This window comes from Drosophila ficusphila, unplaced genomic scaffold, assembly GCF_018152265.1.
Source record: "Drosophila ficusphila isolate 14025-0441.05 unplaced genomic scaffold, ASM1815226v1 contig_198, whole genome shotgun sequence".
Classification (NCBI taxonomy): Eukaryota; Metazoa; Arthropoda; class Insecta; order Diptera; family Drosophilidae; genus Drosophila; species Drosophila ficusphila.
Window position 1 is genome coordinate 1,525,052 of NW_025064092.1, and position 20,183 is coordinate 1,545,234.

The 20,183-nt window shown below is 36.9% G+C and overlaps 4 protein-coding genes across 17 annotated transcripts in view; 1 reads left to right on the forward strand and 3 right to left on the reverse strand.

Moving 5' to 3' along the window:
• LOC108094596 (odorant receptor 13a) overlaps positions 1-2,339 on the reverse strand; it is an 18,497-nt gene extending 16,158 nt beyond the window's left edge. The window contains exon 1 of the mRNA XM_017195244.2: positions 1,788-2,339. The gene's annotated coding sequence lies outside the window, so the exon portion shown is untranslated. The remainder of the gene's footprint in view (positions 1-1,787) is intronic.
• The window catches only part of LOC108094593 (zinc metalloproteinase-disintegrin-like NaMP), a 27,732-nt gene extending 12,448 nt beyond the window's left edge, over positions 1-15,284 (forward strand). Inside the window, exons 19-24 of one of the 12 annotated variants that reach the window (XM_017195224.1) lie at positions 2,334-2,472; positions 6,754-6,912; positions 7,242-7,303; positions 9,002-9,851; positions 12,193-12,573; positions 13,294-15,284. In XM_017195224.1, coding sequence (XP_017050713.1) covers positions 2,334-2,472; positions 6,754-6,912; positions 7,242-7,303; positions 9,002-9,851; positions 12,193-12,573; positions 13,294-13,909 — 2,207 coding nt within the window. In that variant the 3' untranslated portion in view covers positions 13,910-15,284. Of the gene's footprint in view, positions 1-165; positions 1,794-2,333; positions 2,473-6,753; positions 6,913-7,241; positions 7,304-9,001; positions 9,852-11,634; positions 12,165-12,192; positions 12,574-13,293 lie in introns of those variants that run through there. The other 11 variants (XM_017195228.1, XM_017195227.1, XM_017195233.1 and 8 more) reach the window with 11 other exon arrangements.
• A 103-nt stretch (positions 15,285-15,387) lies between these two features.
• LOC108094597 lies at positions 15,388-16,291 on the reverse strand. Its single transcript, XM_017195245.2, has 2 exons — positions 15,904-16,291; positions 15,388-15,823 (listed from the first exon to the last, which is right to left on the reverse strand). The coding sequence occupies exons 1-2, from the start codon at positions 16,174-16,176 to the stop codon at positions 15,620-15,622; spliced, it is 477 nt and encodes a 158-aa protein (XP_017050734.1). The 5' UTR covers positions 16,177-16,291; the 3' UTR covers positions 15,388-15,619.
• A 599-nt stretch (positions 16,292-16,890) lies between these two features.
• On the reverse strand, positions 16,891-20,172 carry LOC108094595 (protein tramtrack, beta isoform). Of its 3 annotated transcripts, none has more exons than XM_017195241.2 (4): positions 19,671-20,172; positions 19,519-19,603; positions 18,062-18,961; positions 16,891-17,962 (listed from the first exon to the last, which is right to left on the reverse strand). In XM_017195241.2, the coding sequence occupies exons 3-4, from the start codon at positions 18,859-18,861 to the stop codon at positions 17,302-17,304; spliced, it is 1,461 nt and encodes a 486-aa protein (XP_017050730.1). In that variant the 5' UTR covers positions 18,862-18,961; positions 19,519-19,603; positions 19,671-20,172; the 3' UTR covers positions 16,891-17,301. The 3 variants fall into 3 exon arrangements, with proteins under 3 accessions (XP_017050730.1, XP_017050731.1, XP_017050729.1); XM_017195242.2 differs by having other exon boundaries at positions 19,495-19,603; XM_017195240.2 differs by lacking the exon at positions 19,519-19,603.
• Between the last annotated feature and the right edge of the window lie 11 nt (positions 20,173-20,183).

Below are 20,183 nucleotides of genomic sequence, written 5' to 3' on the forward strand. Positions count from 1 at the left end.
ATGACTTTCAAATGTTGTGTGCGAATAATCGAGAAAAATCGAAATTTTGTGTTGTTTTTTTATATTCAAAACATGTTATTGGGTAATTTAAAGCCACAAGACGAAAGATGGCGCAATTATATTAACTTACTTTGATTGAAAATAAAACGCAACCACCATTTGCAGGCACCTCTGACCAAAATAGGATCAGCACATTAACCATGGTCATCATTTTAACAGTTATCGTCAAATGTGTCTTCATTAGTTTTGCAACACTGGCCGTTTGCTACAGGTAGAGTACCCAGCAAGTCAAGCTCTTCCTCCTATGAATTTAGTAACACTACCAATCATCACACATAAGTATACACGTACATTACCATGGTCAAAAAACATTTTTTTCAATCAACTGAGTTCGTTTTTACGTCCTCAAATTGGAGTTCAAGTAGGTTTTAAACTTTAAATTTAACACCTACTTCATGTTTATCTTGGGGACCACAAAACGATCCTAAGCTTGATTCCAAATATTTAATGTTTGAAATGTACAACTCAGTTTTATAGGCCTTTCCTTCTTGTTCATTTTGACAAGAGTTTGCTAATTTTTTTAATTTTTCTGGACCTGTCCTGATACTTATTTAGCATTTGTCTTTAATGTGGTGGCCATTAAAACTTTCTAGAACTAAAGATCGTTGATTTGTATACAACTTCGCATTGAATATGCATTTTGAAAACCCTGACAGGCCTCAATCTTAATGTTGCAATAAGGATACTCCCTGTTTACAAAATAATATATACAGTTTTTTGAAGTTTTCCTCAACTGCTGAGTTCTTTTTAACATAAATACTTGTACATAAGTCTGTGACCCATTCTGTCCTACTTTTTAAAACAGAGTGCATACATATTTTTTATAATATATGAGTGTTCGTTCATAACTACATTTACATATCTCATTAAAGATTTTACTTTTTGACTGCTCTTTGGATTTATCGCTGTGTGTAAAATATTCGTAGTGCTTTTATAAGTTTCAAAATTGTACGTGCTTGTAATTTGTCGTCGTAATCCACTAAGTGAATAATATTAATATTTATATCTTTTGTTTGTATAGTTTGGGTTTTAATAGAATTATAATATAATTTTCCATATTATTTATGAGAAATAGCATATGAGATCTTATCCAGAAATAATAAAAAATAAATAAAATAAAACACAGCAAAATATTCGAAATAAATTGGGAATACAAATTTTTGTTTATAAATTAACGCGAAAATGCTATTGATAATTAAAAATGATGTTTTGCCAGGTCATATTTTTAAGTTGTATCTTTAATCACACCTCTCGTAGGCACACTCACGAAAACACATTAATCAGCCATTATTAATCGACTTGAGAACATAATTAAATAATTCATAACTAACAAAAAAAACTTGGGACAGACTTAACTATTTATAAATCTTCGAGGGTATAAATAGACTTGCCAAAGTATGTTCTCCTAAATAATTTTATGACTTTTTAAATTGAAAACACTAAACAACAATGAAATAAATAATTATAGGACTCTCATTCAAGTCGATTAAAAAATGTAAAAAATTTTAATCTTTTCAAGCTTGACCTGTACGTACTTTAAAATTCAAATAAATGTGGTTAAAAACAAGTTTTTTATCTCATGCTGATTTTCTGTTTGAAAACTAACACAACTTTACTTAATAACAAAATCGCAGGCTCATTATTAGTGGTAACTAAGCCCTGAGTGTGCACAAATAGGATTACCATTGTCATAGAAAAGCAAACAAAAGGAAAAACATTCAACTTACTTTTAAGCAATTGTGAGAATCGTTTATCCGCTTTTGGCCATTTCGAAACCTTTGGCAATCCGAAAAGAATTCCGCCGCGATGAGAAAACAAGCTGCAATGAACGCATGTTTTCGTTGTCATTAGCTTACGTATTCATATTAAATAAGTAAATTTAGCTTAAATTCTAAATCAGTAACATGAAATGAAAAGACTCCCTAAAGAATGTGTGAGATGCATACTATATCGTATTTCCCCCCAATGCAACAAAACTTTGTATTTCCTTGTTTTTTCGGCTGACTCACAACCCAACTGCAATAATGAAATGAATAACAACGAAATATCGTCCTCGAAATAAACCGTTAATCACCTGGCGTATCACCTACGTAACCCGAAATATATATATCATCCAATACAATCAAAATAAATTGAAATGAATTGAAATGAATCGAAATGAATCAACCTAAATGTATTGCTCCACCCAACGAACACTCGAAACGAACCAACTGCACACTAACGACATACAATGGGCACAAAATGAAAAACTTGGCTGAAAATTCCTCGTATAGAGAACTACCACGGCTCAAATACAGTGTTCCTAGTCGGTGTTCTAATGTCAGTTGTAGGGTTCGTTTTTATAACATTCACCTTGATGGCATTGTGCTACAGGTCAGTTGTAGTACATAGAAACTTCTCCCTGTGTCTAAGGTTAGTTGAAAAGAAGTAATGAAAAAGCCAGCTTTAAATACAAATACAAATTACAACCACAAAAAGAACAAGCAAAAAGTAACATAAAAGTATTTTTTAAAACTCAAAAGAAAAAAAAGAAACACTTGCAAATGCAAAATATGAAAAAACTTTAGTAAATTTGTTTATTTTGTTTCGCATTTTGATAAATTTGTCTGTGTCGTTGCATTTAAACCATTGTCATTGTTCGTTTTTGTTAAGCTTCATATAAAAAACACAAAACGTACGTACTTCTTCGATGTAATATCTAAAATCTATACTCAGTAGCGTACGCCGTAGCGTTCACCAAATGATTTATCTATTGTATTTCAGTAATTGGTCGGTGTTTTTGTTCGAAATACAATAGACTAATTAAGTTGTCTTGTTTCTTTTACCAGAAACAAAAACAATCTGCGTACGCCACTGCCTATCTCACACTTGCACATCTCTGTACATCTTCTTATATTTATAATTCTTACACTCATACCAATCTTTTTAAAAATTTTAGAAGTATCGCCTTTAACTCGTGGCTGACTTTGAATTAAGAAAAAACATTCCTGCTTTAAAACAATTAAGTGTTGTATAAAAAAAAAAACAAAACTAATAGAAAATGTACTTAGAAAAAAAAACGAAAACATTTCTTAATTCAATGGTCGCATTTAAAACAATAAAATTGTTTTTTAACTTAAGGGTCATTTCTTAAACAATACTTCTTGAACTACCTTGAGTAAATTCCCTGGGTCTTCGTGCTTTAAAGTCCCTTTCTCCAGTTAAGATTTCGAATTTACAAGAAACTAACATTGTTTACCCAAAGAAATGAGCATTAAATTAAGAAACAAGGTTTTTGTTTTAAGATAAATACCTTCCAAACATGAAACAACTTTCTTATTTCACTGGAGTTACAAGTACTACAATCTTACACTTTGGTACGTTTTTTGATCAAAAAACGCGTAGTCCTTGAGTAATAACAAAAAGTGATTATTTCACTGCCCTGTTTAAAACAGGCTTTAAGTCCCCCGAACTTGAAGCAGAAAAGAGCGGAAAAATGGAACCCTTGTATTAAAATTGATGCTATTGGCTTGGGGGTTTAATATTAACAATTGTAAATAGTAACGAAATAAAACAAGTACCTCTATCTGATTTTTTTGGTGCTATTTTTTTTTTATTTCAAGCTGGTACTTTTTTAAAATTTTCAAAACTCTGTTATTGTCTGTGCCACTTTTGTATTTTTTTTATGCTACTGTTGGTACCCAATAAAGTACGTGTGATAATCTTTTCTAAAAGCTACTACGTGAAATAATTGTAAATTAAGCAGTTGTAAAAATAGTACAAATTGAAGACCGCCTTTCGTCTTACAAAAGTCCTTAGTTAGTTGTGTATAAAGACACTTTTTTCTAACAAATTTGAAACCAAGATAGAAAACGTATATGTTTTGAAATAAATTATGAATAAACTGAATTCTCTTAACGATTCAACAAATGACATTATTTTATGATTTCCTTGTAAAATAAATATAAAAAAAGAAGACTAAATATGGATTAGAAACATTAACAAATTAAGTAGTTACCATATTGGTTTCATATTTTTATTGAACATGTTTCATTACTTATATTATATCTTTTTGTTAGTCACCGATTCTGGCCTTAAATTATTATAGTTTTTGAGTCAATAGCACACAATTTGAAAGCGGCTATACAAAGGATTGCCATTTGTGTATGTTATCGTTGTCGTCAGTACGGCGGTGATCTCGTTGACGTTTTTCATTACTACTTTTGTTCAGTTTAGTCTGTCCAGCACTATAATCATGCCAAGAACTATATCCACATATACGTAAATATGTAATAACCAAACAGATAAATAATACTGTCGTTTCTACCACCAACCAACCATTAATATACATTAATATACCTGCAGTACGAAAAACACGGGGCGTATTAGCCGAGTGTGCCCCGCCCGTATCTATATAATATATATTTCATAGACCCCCCGTAAAAGTATTTGAGATACGTAACGTAATAACGTGTTCGTTTAGCCAACCAACCAACCAACCACCCACCGCTAACTTGCAGCCCAAAGCCAAGAGTAGAACTACGGATATACACGCCTATTTCAGAGGGGTGTATCCCGAGCATTACGCTTTTTTTCTCTCCAATAATAACCACTGCCGATATGCCAATGGGCGATATCCAAGCGAAAGCTAACGGATCAAGGCGACCAGTACTTTTCGACTTCTCTTTGCGCTTAGGGCCCAACATAGATGAAACTGACTTTGAGCTATGGTGGTGCTTTCTGCAGAGTAAGCCTCCTGTGTTCCGAAAAGCCGTCTTTATGAACGCGAATACGTATACAATGTACACACATAAAGCATTTATGTTTTGTTTGTGTAATATGGTATCAACATTGGGATCGATACAAGCAACAATCACAGCCACAGAAACATTAACAGATACATTAACAGAAACATTAACAGAAACATTAACAGAAACATTAACAGAAACATCAACAGAAACTGAAACACGAAAACATCTCAAAACACGAACAGTTACATGAACAGATACAGATTGTAGTACAGTTACAGTTACAGTTACAGTTACAGATCCAGATACATTTACAGCTGTACATGGAAACCGAATACACTGATCTAACTACTGTCAACTACATTGAAATTGGAAACCACCTAAAGTACTAAACTTTATGCTATCGAAACCATTCTACTGATCACTCCCGGTTAAACATTTCAACATTTTAACTTTTCGTGCATGCACAAACTTCCGCTGAGAATGTACGTTCAACACATTACAACTTTCAGTACCGAGTTTGTTCAAAATCTTTCGGTGGCTTTTCAATACTTGAACATAATTAATATACTTCGATTACTTTTATTTTTGTTTCAAAATTATAACTGGGTAGTGGCATGTACCTCATAATTGATCGGTACTAGTTTTCGATTCCCTATCTGGTTTAGCATGTGAATCATACAAATTGTTTTTTTTTATTCGCTTAAATCATAAAACTTCAAATTCTTAATGTCTTTGCCTATTAGAATTTTCTCCTCTGATATTGAGCTTAAAATATTTGTTTATCATGATTTCCTTGAAAACTGTTCACAATTTGTAAGCTTTACAAATTGTTATCTCAATGTTTTACGAGCCTGTATTTTTTTTTTTTTCTTGGCTTTCGAAATTTTCTTATATATATACCCTTGCAAAAAAAAAATTTTTTTCGTGAAAACTTTTAAGCGGAAAAAACAAGTCAATAAATTCTGTCTGTTTTATATGTGTTTATAAATACGTAACATTGTCGTTTTTTTAAGATTCATACATTGTAAATATAACAAGCTCCGACGACTGCAAAGGTATAAAAACTTCGGCTGGCCGAAGAAAATTAGCTTTTTCTCCTCCTTGTGACCTTAAACAATATGCATGAATGGGTGTAAATATATTTTTAAAAGTCCTGGCGTTTAAATGTGTGTTCATTTTTTTACAAACATATATACGATTCATAACAAAAATCTTTATATTCAACCCAAAATGTTTATTCAAAATCTGTAAGCATTTGATTAATCAAGACTCTCATTGCAACATTTCGTTTCCAAACAACAATCAACAACAACATCAATATAATGATCCAACAAAACAAAATCAACAAAAAACCAAATTAAACCAATGCAAATCGGTATTTATTGAATTAAAAAACCAATTCCTGATAAAATCTCTGCAATCCAAACATATTTCAACGCGCCATTGAATACACACGCATGCACGTAAAAAAAAAATCGTACCGAATAAAAAATGGTAAATGATGGTAAAATGGTAAAAAAAAAAAATGCAAATAAAATCCCGGTGCATGCGTGTGTATTTGTGCACGTTTCTACCTCATACTCTTCAAATAAACCATAAACATTGTTTGTATTTATTTACTAACCGAACCAAACTGAACCAAACCAAACCAAACCAAACCAAAACCAAAACCAAAACCAAAACCAAAAAAAAACATATACAAACCTACGAATTACCCATCAACCACGAATCCTGCCCCATTAATTACCAAACACTCTGACGTAAAATTGATTTTGCTGCATAATCAAATGAAATAAATACGATAACTGACTTCATATATCTGTAAAACACGCATAACCTTACGCTTTAAAATTATTACACATACTATATACATTGGAGTGTATGCAAAATCTATAATATATATAACGCATATAAATGAATAAACCACAACAACAACGACACACCGACCGGATGGCCAAAATAGGCGAAAGACAACAACGCTAAAGTACGATCCGCCCTATTCGAAGAAGCCAATTGCCAAAACCTACGGCGGAGCGGCGACGGCACCGAACCACCACTCCGTGGAGGAGGTATCCCTGGATGGATCCAGCAAGTTAGTCTATGCCAATCAGACGGGCTTCAGGTGTGTATTCCCAAAACCAAATTCGATCTGAAGGGATCCGTTTCGTTTCTCCAAAAGAAAGGAGAGAACAGACGTTAGTAAACGATGCATTAGCATATCGACCAGAGACCTAAGCTCACTCAAATTACAATTCAAGATAACGAGATAACTAGTTGAAGCAAACATTCAATATTGCACAGCAGTGGTAGTTAGTGGTTTCCTGTAGTTTCAAATCTCTAGAGATTTTCTGCAGCTGATTCAACGTTTACAACTATGTAATTCTAGCCTAGCCATGGTGCTCCAAATAGACATTGTATATCTATCTACCTATTTTAATGTATCTTTCGCAGGGACAAGGGAATCCATGGACGACGCTACACGACATGTGGCGAGGACGATCAGTCGCATGCAGGTTAATACACTATGTCTACGATTCCTTTAAATCTCTTACTTAGTTTAGATACACAAACAACGTGGCTAAGGGGTGTCACAGAAACCTCCAAGTTCCAAAGCAAACTAGCAATCCAAACTTCTTGTCAACTAAATTAAAGAAAATTAAACAAAAGATTGAACACTTTGATAAAACGCTTTAAAATATCATATTTGTATATATTTTCTCAGTATAAATACCACTGTTTACCTACATAAATAATGCTCTTTGGCAGCGAAGGATTTTAAGTAGCTTTTCAACTTTTATTGAGGTTTCAGTGAAGCCCCCGACTGTGAATTTAGAGTTGCAATTAAGAGGAGGTTTCCGTTCCATGGAGGTTTCATTTCCTAAAATGATTATCTGAGAACTCTTGTTTTATTACAACATTTTACCTTTACCCTTATTTAACTACAAAAAAGCACAGAAATTGCAATTATTTTAACCGTAGAAAAAGATTCAGATCAAACATTTGAAATACAAATCGATTTCTATCACGGCGAACGGGAATCTCCCCTTAGACACTATGTAATCGCATATAAGTGCAAAAACAGATTGGAAAAAATTGTGTTCCTATATTCCCGCTTAACAGTTTAGATACCCTCCTCGTAAACAAGCCAAATTGAAATAGAATAATAATTGATTAACGTTGACTGCTTGTACTCTTCAAAGCTTCTATTATTGCAGTTGCAGTTTTACATTAATACTCTCAATAGCGATCACAAGTTTATTTTCAGCGAACATATATTATTTATATATACGTACCTACACTAACCTAACAAGCTTTTTTTCTAAGCGACCTAAGTTTTGATCTTTATTTTTGTCGGGCCTTTAAAAGAAACACAATGATTTGTGAGATTAACCCATAACCTAACAACGAAATCAATCAATCAATTTTGAACACGTTGCTCGTGGAGTATTTAAGCGATCCGTATTAAACATTCCAAAGGACATTTCCGACTCTATAAAGTATATATATTTGATCGATCGAACACTTTTTCAACAGGGTATCTTATGTAAAGTTCGGGTAATATAGCGTTCTTCCCTTTAAAAGGTCAGATTGGTGCTTTCAAAAATTGTTCATTTACCTTTTAAATCAATTTTTATGAATTAAACGTTTAAGGATTTAATTTACTTTTTTGTATCTTAATCTATGTTGTTTAGTTTGGAGGACCATCGATGGACCGCCGTTTTATTGATATTTAGATGAAGAACATTTTTTATTTCGCCACGCGAGTTTACCTATTTGTATTTCAATATGTACGAAATGTAATTTGAATTGTATTGTGTAATTTAATGGTTTTTTAAACTCACATAATGTAATATATACATATATATATTAAATAGGGTCGAAAATGCCTTAAATAAAATTAGGAAACTCTTTCGCAAGGGAACACAAGTTTAACAAGTTTAACAAGATTAACGCACTAACATCACGATCAAAACCCAATCGAAAATTCCAAAGTTCAATTAAAAACCCATATTGTTTTCTTGTGCCGTTAAGTTCAAGTCATTCCCACACTATAATCGCTGTTTTGCAGTCACGTGCCTTTTCTCTACCAACGAAAATTTGTATATTTCCCCCTTACATGCGCATTGGAACTTAATACTAACTTCAAACCTAATGCCATTCGCAATTGCAATTGTTATTGGCGGCGAAACGAAAACGAAACGAAAACACAGAGAAGGGTATATTAAAGAAGCACGGCTACGGGCTCGTGCACGGCGAGCAGCTGAAAGATAAGTGGGGCGATGACAATCAGTCCGACAACCTCGAGCTTATTACCCAGGACGGTACGCTGGCGTCGACGAGCGGCGGGGCGGCCGCCTCGGAGGTGGAGCGAACGCTCAAGTCGCTCAACGGCTACCACGAGGACATTTTGGAGGCGCTGCGCAACGCGGCGACGCACCGCGGCACCGGCACCGGCAACACGCCCGTCGGCAGCGGCAGCCTGTCGGAGGAGATGCTGCGCAAGACGCTGCAGGACTGCAGCAGCTCCCAGCTGGGCTACGCGGCCGAGCAGTACAAGCGGAACATTGGCTCCAAGTCCAGTTCGCGGGAGAACATCTGCGACAATGCGGCCGTGCACGCGATCATCCTGGACGGTGGCGGCCTCGGCCTGGCATCCAGTGTCGGTGGCGGTGGCCTCGGCGGCCTCGGAGGCGGTGGTGGCGGATCGACGAGCATCTCGGGGGGCATACCGCACGGCAGCAGCATGCTGCACCACCATCGGTCGCAGCACCAGCTGCACCAGCCATCCTCGGTGGGCCTGCAGTCGGTTGGCCAGCAGCAGCAGCAGCAGCAGCAGCAGCAACAGCAGCAACAGCAGCAGCAGCAGCTGGACGACGACGATGCCCCGTCGACGGGACCGCTGCGCATACGCAACTTGGAGGATCTGATCAGGCAGCTCGAGCACCATTCGTCGCGCCACATGAGTCCCAGTGGCTCGGAGGACATTCGCATGTCGGAGACAGAAGCCGATCGCCACTATAGATTAGAAAGTTCCGCAGCTTGTAGTGAGTCATCTCAAGGGTTAGTGTTATTTCTGCTTCCGAACTTAATCACCGATAAACAACCAACAACCAACAACCAACAACCTCTTTGAACTCTTTTGAAAAAAAATTACTATAAAAAAACTATTGGTACCGAGTCAGACACCCGAAAAGCCCTCTAAAAATCGCTTGTGTGTCCTGTCCAGTCCAGTCCAGTCCTGTTCTGTTTAATGTCCCTCTTGGTCCTCTTGTTAGCCACCTTAAAAACGATCAAATGATAAAAGCAAAATCAATATAAATTACTATCACATTCTGTATACGGGTGATTCCATATCAGATTTACAGTCGATATCGGGAAATTCGATGAGATATTTTTTTCATGCTCTTTATCGAAAATAAATCGACACGTATTTTTTTATTTGGCTCAGAAAATTTTTTGACAAAGTTATGATTTTTTGAATTTTTGATGAACTGCCCTTTTTTTGATGACAGTCGCGTTTTCCAGCCCCAATAACTCGAAAACCGTACGTCGCAGAAAAAAAATGAATAGGAAGTAAAAATTTCATCCTTCCTTCTTTTTTGCAAAACTTTCGTGAAAAAATTTTTTAAACAATTTTTCACCACAAAAAGTTCAAATGTTTATAACAAATTCATTTTTCTCCAACTTGGACATTTTTGATTTTTTTTTTTTTTTCACAATAAATCCTTCAATTTCTTCTGATGAACATACTAAAATTTCAGAATGGGATCAAAGTTAGTTTTTGAGTTATAGAATTAAATAGCATTAAAAATTCATTTTATTGACCCTTACTATGCGCGCGCGAAGCGAATTGACGCGCGGACCGTGCATGATAATCTTTAAAATTCTATAACTCAAAAACTAATTTTGATCCCATTCTGAAATTTTAGTATGTTCATCAGAAGAAATTGAAGGATTTATTGTGAAAAAAAAAAAAAAATCAAAAATGTCCAAGTTGGAGAAAAATGAATTTGTTATAAACATTTGAACTTTTTGTGGTGAAAAATTGTTTAAAAAATTTTTTCACGAAAGTTTTGCAAAAAAGAAGGAAGTATGAAATTTTTACTTCCTATTCATTTTTTTCTGCGACGTACGGTTTTCGAGTTATTGGGGCTGGAAAACGCGACTGTCATCAAAAAAAGGGCAGTTCATCAAAAATTCAAAAAATCATAACTTTGTCAAAAAAATTTTCTGAGCCAAATAAAAAAATACGTGTCGATTTATTTTCGATAAAGAGCATGAAAAAAATATCTCATCGAATTTCCCGATATCGACTGTAAATCTGATATGGAATCACCCATACACACTACTTCAAACATAAATGTCCAACGGCTGCTGCAAACTATGTTATGAATTAAATTCATAATTTCTTAGACGTTTTTTACACCACCTATCTGTATTGTGCGCTTTGTAAACATGGTTTAACTGTAGGCAGTAATTCTTAATACTCAATAGTCGATCTATGATACAACAAATTTCCAACTTACCACCCATAACTAAATCGTAGAGCAAGTGATTAATAACCCAATACATTTGATGGCTTGAGAGTATCTCACATGTTCATTAACAACAACAACAAAAAAAGTCGAAACAAAATCCAATCCAAAAAAACAACCCACTAACGAAGACTAAAGCTTCATACTCATCACCAAGCATATACTACTCGTACAATCAAAATTCATGATGTTTATTTAAACTGAAAACTGACCTACCAATTAAGGCATGAAAGCCACTGCTTGTTTGTACTGCAGTATTTTAAATTGTAACTCAAGCCAATGCCAATTTATATTCGCATTTCTTGCAGGCTTCAGGCTGGAATACCTTGTGTGATAAAGGTTGGTTGCCACTCTAACAAACTAAACAAAAACAAAAACAAAAACAAAAACAAAACAAAACAAAAAACAAAACCAAAAATATCAAACTAACTAACATAAACTTTAAACCATCTGGTGGGCTTATTTCTCAAGGGTCTTGACTTCACATCGTTTTCCTATTTACGTAAATCACTTGCACCATTTTCCAAAAAACCAAAAAACCAAAAAAAAAAAACAAAAAACAATAACAAGCATTTACTTTGGGTAAATGCGTTGACATTGATCTTAAGTTACTCATGGCTATCGGTCTCTGTTTTGGTCTCGGTTTCAGGCTCTCGTTTCAAAAACAAAGAATGAAAAATAAAACCCCAAACCCAAAATCCAAAATCCAAAATCCAAAATCCAAAAACCCACAAACCAAAATCCAAAAACCAAAAACCAAAAACCCGAATAAAAACCCAAAGCCCATTTAAGTCCCACTGCCACGGAATAATTTGATTATTTGCTTGCCTCTTTTCTTTGTCTTTGTCCTCTGGTCGCCAAAATAGCTCCAATCAGCAAATACCACAATCTCAGAAAACCGCTACAATTCATGCGTCTTACAGCAGAAGCTGTCGTCCCCGTTCCGATGAGGAGTCGCGGTTCACCTTCGGCGGCGGAGGACGCTACCGCCAGCCGGGCTCGTCCGGGCGCCATGCGCCGCACCAGTCGCACTCGCCGCACGCCTTTGGCCACCACACGCACCACTCGCACGCCCACGGCCACGCCACCCACGGCCCCCTGGGTCCCCATGGGCCGCACTCGTCGCACCACTCGTCGCACACCCACCTGCAGCAGGATGACGAGGGCATCTACGAGACGGCCGACCACCACGACCGGACCGTCGTCGACGCCCGGCTCGACTGCCACGAGACACCAGATAGCGAGAGGTAAGTACCGCCAGCTGACAACTGACAGCTGACTGCCACTCGGTGTACTCTACTCTCTGCTCTTGCCACACCACGCCACCAGGCCATCCGTCGTCCATTGCCCGAGTCCTTGTCACGCTGTCGAACGTTGGTCTCCCTCCAGTTTCTCGATGCATCAGCTGTCCTTGCTCCAAAGCATAATGTGCTCATAAAATATATTACTAACCACTCAGTTGAAGCTTTTAAGAAGTTAAGAAACTATTCAGATAGATTTCGGAATAGATACTTGATTTGTAAACTTCAAACTTCAAAACTATGGAAACAAATTACGTTCTTCATAACTCCATAATATTTGATTTCTTCTAAGAGATCTTAACTTATGTAGATATCACTGATGGGCTGCTGATGTATCGTTAAACACCAACTAATATTTTTTACAATCTCTGTGTATCATTTGTTGCTGTTGTCCAAATCCCCCTATTGGTTTGTAGACAGTTTTCAATTGCCCAATTGTTTGTTGTGAAGGGTTCACGGAAAACATTGATCTTGCCGAAGATAGTTTCCTTTCGCTTCTTAATCTACCGCATACATGTGATCCAGATCCCCTTGCCGAACCCATCTGCTAACCAATCCCGATCCGAATCCGCATCCACATCCGCATCCGCATCCTCATCCGAATCCAATGGCCCCCCTTTGTTCTTACCATGTACCGTTGTTCCTGCTACGATTATTATTTTCTAGTGATGACTTTATTCAAGCTCAACAACAGTTAGCCCGGTGGGCGAGTGAGGATGTGGTATCCGTCGTGGTATTGGACCAGCCGCCATCCGGTACAATGTCGGATTCCCAACCATACATCGACGTCGGACCCATTTCGGCGGGGGCTATAACGAACAGCGCCATGCACCATCAGCATCCGCATCAGCATCAGCTACACAATCCGCATCAGCACCACGGCGATCATCAATCCTCCGCAGCGGCAGCGGCAGCGGCGACCTCGGCCAGCAGTACCATAATGGGTTTGCCGGTCGTCCCAAATGGTATAAGTGTAAGTCAGAGGGACTATTATCCATCCCCGCCCTCAACGGAAACGGAAAGCAGTGGAAGTGTTATCCAGCCGCCCATTCGTCGCGCTTTGCAGTCTCAGGTCGACACGGCGGCGGTCATAAGTCAGCAGCAGCAGCAACATCAGCATCAGCAGCAGCAGCAGCAACAGTTGCAGCTTCTTCAGCTGCCAATTTATCAGCAGCATCCGCAGCATCAGCTTCAACAGCAATCAGGCGATACCAGCAGCAGCAACAACAGTCAGTCCGAACAAATCATCGAGAATGGCTGCTACCCGGAATATAAGCATTGATATTGTTATGCCACAACTTTTACACCCACATCCGCAGTATCTGCATCAGCATCTGCATCAGCATCTGCATCTGCATCTGCATCCGTATCCGCATCCCAATTACTGTTAGCATACAAAAATCAGAAAAGGTATAGCCACGGCGAAGGCATAGGCCACATCCAGATCCACATCCACATCCACTTCCGGATCAGCGTCCAAATTCACATCCATGCAATCAGTAACCGAATCAGCCACGCCCACTCACATGTGCCCGGAGCCAGCGCGCAGCTAGCTTTCACTCTAATAAATGAAATTTGTATCGACCTTTATGATTACTTTAGCATAGTTACCATACGTTGCTCGTGTATAAGCACATAAATAAATTTAACTTTAAGTAGTTAAGTAATTATATGTAAATGTGACGGGAAAAAACAAATGGAAATGGATATGGAAATGGAAATGGAGAAGGAAAAGGAAAGCAAAACCAAAACAAAACAAAACTAGTTAACGTAAATGGAGAGCGAAGCAAAACCAAACAAAAACAAAAAAAGTGGAAAAGCAAAAAACAAAGAGGATAAAAACTTAACAAGCAACAACAAAATGTGTATTCTTATGTGTGAGTGGTAAATACATAGCCATACTTTATTCATAGATTAATACAATTATTAAGTGAGTAAATCCCAATTGATATTCATACTCGTACACGTGCATACGTATAAAGATAAATTAACGAAATAAAAATTGGGAAATATTTACATATTTTTTGCATACCTCGGACCAAGCAATGCCAACGTTCGAGTAGGAAAACAACTTTCAGAAAAACAGAAGATGAAAACAGTAAACAGAAAGCAGAAAATAAAAAACAAAAAACAAAAAACCAAAAAACAAAAACGGATAACAAAACGCAAAACCGCAGCTGTAAATATGGAAATTAATATTTATGCTAGTTAGTAAATTATACGATCCTTTGCAGGACGTGTAGAGAACTTGAACATTTCGATGGTCACGGATAAGCGGCAGGAAAAATACAATTGTGCACTGGGCCCAGCCCGGGCTTTAAAAACCCCCTTATTGGGGCAATCTTACACCGACTGATAGAAAATTTTGGGCTATATTGCCAGTTCTCGTTCAATAATCTTAAAAATAAATGAAGAAAACGTAAAAGTAAAAACAAACGCTATATACATAAATAATTAATAATTCAAGAAAATGGAAAAGAAATTAAATCGGAAATATTAATATCTGTATGGTTAAAGTATGAATATGATCAACATAAAGTTAAGGACAATGCTAATGTTAATTTATCGGTTTTGAAACATCAGTAATATATCGTATTGTACCGTAAATTAAGCCATTTAGAATGAAACGTACGAATTAAAATTATTTTCCAGCTTTACAAGATTATTTTGTCTTAACTGGGGCTTGGCTTAATTCAATTCACATAAGTATGGTCGTATGTATTTACCAAGGGAGGTGAAATCAATTCGAGTCCGAAGAACTTACATATATCGTAAGGCATACAAAGCGAGGAGTATGCTTTATTTTGACTGTCTGGTATAAATTCGTTGAAATAAAATCATGATATTCCTAAAATATCGAATTTTAGAAGATACACTTCCCTTACAAGTGTTCTTTTTAAATGTTTATGAGTTGTTTGTGTATGTTCTAGTTTAATGGCGGTGTGAGGAAATTGGCTATTCTATTTCTTTTCAATTTTGGATGATTGCTTTATTAGTTGGTTTTGTTCAGACTTTTGTTGTACTGTTTTTCGGTGACCATAACGCCGTCCATGTCCACAAACCGCGTGTGAGTTCCGGCGGAGATGAATCTTCTGGCAGCTTTTACATCCAATCTTGGAGCCGCAAGAGAAGCGTTTATTTCCTTATCACGGGCCAGTAATTCTTTAGCTCGGCCCAAGTCGTGCATCACACCGTGCTAAAAGAAAACGGAAAAATATAACTTTTTGACATGAAATTGCTATTGCAACACCGGCTAATGCCAAGATGCCCTCCTACCTTTGAGACATCGGCACCCTGTAATTTAAGGTTTATCCAAAACAATGTGCTGGTTAAATATGCTAAATATGTTTCCAGTTTAATTTGCTCATTTATGGTTAATGTTTCTTTTGATTGTAGTTCAAGTGCGTTTTTCAGATCATTTTCCAAAGTTTCAATGCTGCTGGAAAAGTTATTCAAAATTCCTTGCATGTTTTTATCATCTTTAAGACTTTCGTCCAGTAAAAAACCGGTTGCTGTCCCTTTATAGCCGTCATTGTTTCCTTTAGACATAATTTACAAAAAAGGTAAGAATCTTTTTTTTTTATTTTTATCTCCGTTAGGATGTTTTGAGTTTCAGAAATCCAATCATGTGGAAATATTTACGCCAAGCCGAAGTATGACCACAGGCTGACCTTGAAAATATACCTCGAGAACAAAAAATACTAAAAATTAATTTTGATGTACCGTTGCCACTATACCAAACGGTCGATTACCTGTTGGCAGTGCAGCTTATTATTCCATTACATTATATTTTTCCATTATAATGCATTAGAATCGGAGAAATGTTGGGCAAGTCTTGTAAAACATAAAATCTTTTCTCTTGCTTCTTAAATGGCATCGCCATTTTTATTTAAAGTATAATTAATGCATTTAAAATTTTATTGCCAAGCCTCCTCGTAAACACTACTCACGTATTTAATACTATTTTCACAACGTCTGTTTGAATAGCGTATACGGGTTTTTACATTTTCTTATGTCGAATAAAATAGTTTTTTTTAATTGCCCAAAAATCTTCAAAGGTTTGACATAAAATAAACATGCACCTAATCTAAATGATGCTGATAGAGTCTGACTAAAATAACGATACTCTTTTTATCGTATTTTACCAATATTGCCTTAATATCAATAGTTTTTTTTTTTTGTGTAAGCACAATGATTACATGTTATGACGTCCGGATTTATTATGAATTGTCATCTTATAATTGCAATCACACAAAAACCTAGTAAAAGTTTCCAGGTTGATTTTATTTATCTTATTAACAATACAGTAATTTCTTAGAGTACTGGGGCGACAAAAACAGATGTTTAATTTTTACGCAAGTTTTAGTCATAGTCCTTGTAAGAATACACTTCTACTGTAATAATTTCCGAAATATTTTGAGGATGAATTATGTTTTTAACAGTAAGTATAATTAACCAAGGATAAAACTATAAGTTAGAACTAATCGAAAAAATCGATGAAAAAAGTTATACATATTTTGTTGACTATGTTATGACTAAAGATCCCACACGAGCGGGATGCGCTTATCCCCAAATTAAAAAAGAAAGCAGCTTCCGAACCTATTAACTGCCTGGAAATCCATCCCTATGCCCTATAAAGAAGTACAGTACAGCTTAGCAAACTGCGTGGTTCGATCAGATCATGTGCATTTTTTGCTCGTTTAGTTTAAATGTCGCCGCATCACTGTGAAGGTGAAAAGGCACGATATCAGCCGATGGGGCCATATCAAAGGATGGTGACATTGACGTGGCCGTAGCAGTCGCAGGACTATTACTACCGCTGGTACTCGTGATGCCCGTCTTTAGCTGCAGGCTGTCCAAGGACATCTGCTGGGATTGGGGATGGGTTATGTTCGCAGGGACGGTTGAAAGTTTTCCTGAGTTTGTTGTGATTATTATGTTTCCGGCATGGGAAGCACCGCGTCCACGTTTCCGTTTCGGAAGAATCCCCTTCCGCGCCATGTAAAAACGAATGGTTGAGACAGGAATATTGAACATATTGCTGACAGTTTGGAATGTCTCGCCCTTCGAAACACATTTGGCCGCTTGTGCTAGAGATGCTTCTGAACGTCGAACGCGTTTGTACGAAGTGTATCCATCGATGGAGTTATGCGTCAGTCCAGCGGAAGTGTTAGCAGATGTGTCGAGATCAGTATCCATGCCGCCCAAGAGACCGGATCCGCAGGGTACGCCTGCGCTAAAGCTGCCGTCATTGTTCTCATCATGAGCGGCTACATAGTTGTGGTCATCCTCAACATTGGAGTCCAAATAGTGCTGCTGCAGCTGCATTTGTAGTCTGTAAGAAGAGGTGTTTTAAGTTTTTTTTTTTTCCAACAATTTTTTCCTTGACTACATGTCCTATATCAAAATTAGTATTAAATAGTCTGCTACAAACCTCGTCTGCTGAAGGGAGAGCTGGCTGGCACTCATTTTGTTGCCCCCAATTGGCGTTGAGGTGTTGCAATCCTCAAAACTGTCCCCGTAGGCGTTCCAATTGTTGGAGGTCTCGTCCCCGGAATCCTCTTCGGTCGGTGCATTCGAGTGGCTGCCCAAAACCACCGCGGATGAGGCCTTCGCTGGCTGCTGAGCATTACTGCCATTTATCTGTGGCCGCTGGCGTACATCCTGATTCTGGCGCTTCAATACTGTCGCTTGTTGTTGCTGATTAACTGGCAACGGTGGTGCGGAGGTGGTTATCGTTGAGGTGGTTGAGTTGGTGGCCGCGTCGTCTGTTTCAGCACTGTCCAAATGCCTAATACTTTTTGGGGTCGCAACGGAATCCTTGGCGTTTTCCAGGCTCGCCTGATGGAGCTTTTTGTAGTTTATCGTCGCCTCGGAACCGTAAAGACCGCGAATCTGTAGCTGTTCGGCACAACGAAGCAGCTGACCAAGACCGGCTTGCGTGACATTCACCTCTCCCTTGTACATGAAATCCACAAGTGCCTGAATCTCCCATAGTTTTATTTCCCTGGGTAATATAATGACAGGATGCTTGCACGGATGCTCCGCCAGTATCGCCTCAAAATATGTGGAGCAAGCGGCCAAAACCAAGCGATGGCAATGCAACTGTTGACCTTCACAGGCCAATGTTACGTCCACGAATCTCTGACCAGCTAGAAGCTGGGGAAATGCCGCTCCAATGCTTCCCAAATGGCTGTTCCAGCGTACACAAAATTCTTGGGTAACGCCGCTCATCGTAGTCAAAATAGTTTATACAGTTTTATTCACAACACTACACCACTTTTATTATCTCTCATTGAAAATAGCGGGCATCAAGATCTTGTCCCGTTATATCCTGCAATAAGAAGTATAATTAATAATATATTGTATTTATTTTAAAACTAGAAGGAGAGCTTTATTCCTGTTAAAAAAAAGACTAAAAGAGATATGCTAAAAAAAAAAATATATATATATATAACATCGGTTTTTGGTTATGGTTGTATGGTTGGTAAATAAATGTTTGAAGTATTTCATTAAATTTATATTTATATAACTATAAATACATATATATAAATAAAAAAAATGTATACGAAATTTTAAATAATTGTTCCTATTTTTATTTGTAAATTTGCTTGAATACAAATTTTCCAAACACGGAAAAATATTATCAATTAAAATTTTAGTATCCTTTAGAATTTGCTTCGCTAGTCAGTCTGCATCAAAGTCTCGGCACATTTAAATTTAAAATGGCATTTCTTTAGCCATTAGCTACTGTATATATAAACAAACATACAAACATTTATGCTTATTTACATGCGAATATTATGCGAGTAAATAAATATCCTCAACGCAGTGCTAATTTAAACGAAAAAAAAACCAAGAACTTACACTTGCCTTTACATATATACATACACATACATCCGTTTGTACAAATGATTTATACGTATTCACCGATTTGCACAATTGGAAATGGTTTCTTTAATGGTTTCTGCTCCTTCTATATTTAGTAATAAGGATGCAAACATTTGCACATGAATTTTGCATATATCCCAATAAATACATACCTGTTTGCCAAGGAATTGAAACTTTTGCAACTATTAGGCGCTTTTGCGTTACATATATAGCGTGAAAACGAGAATTTTATGTTAGGACTGGTGTCCTGTGCGCGTGAGCTATGTATCAGCGCCCCCCGAGTCTTGTTTAAAAATACACTATTCCTGCTTTTGGGCACAAAGCACACACAAATAATATGTACACCTGCATGAACTAATGTCAATATTCAATATTCTTCATCGCTTACTGGGCATCTCATTCAAAGGATTGTTTTATTAATGTTTAATTCAATAGGCAAACGCTGCGTGCGCGCGTTTTTTTTATTTTTTCGTTGTGGGTCTTTCTAAAGTTTTACACACTATCAACAAATAAATGCCAAGTTCATGCGATAAATCGATTTTCCCCTAAAGTTATTAAGTATTTGCCTTTTTAAACGTTCTTTTCGAACTACATTTAAATTGTACAATTAATATTGTCTTTCGCGCTGTCAACTTCTTTAGCAATCAATTGTTATTTAAACTACG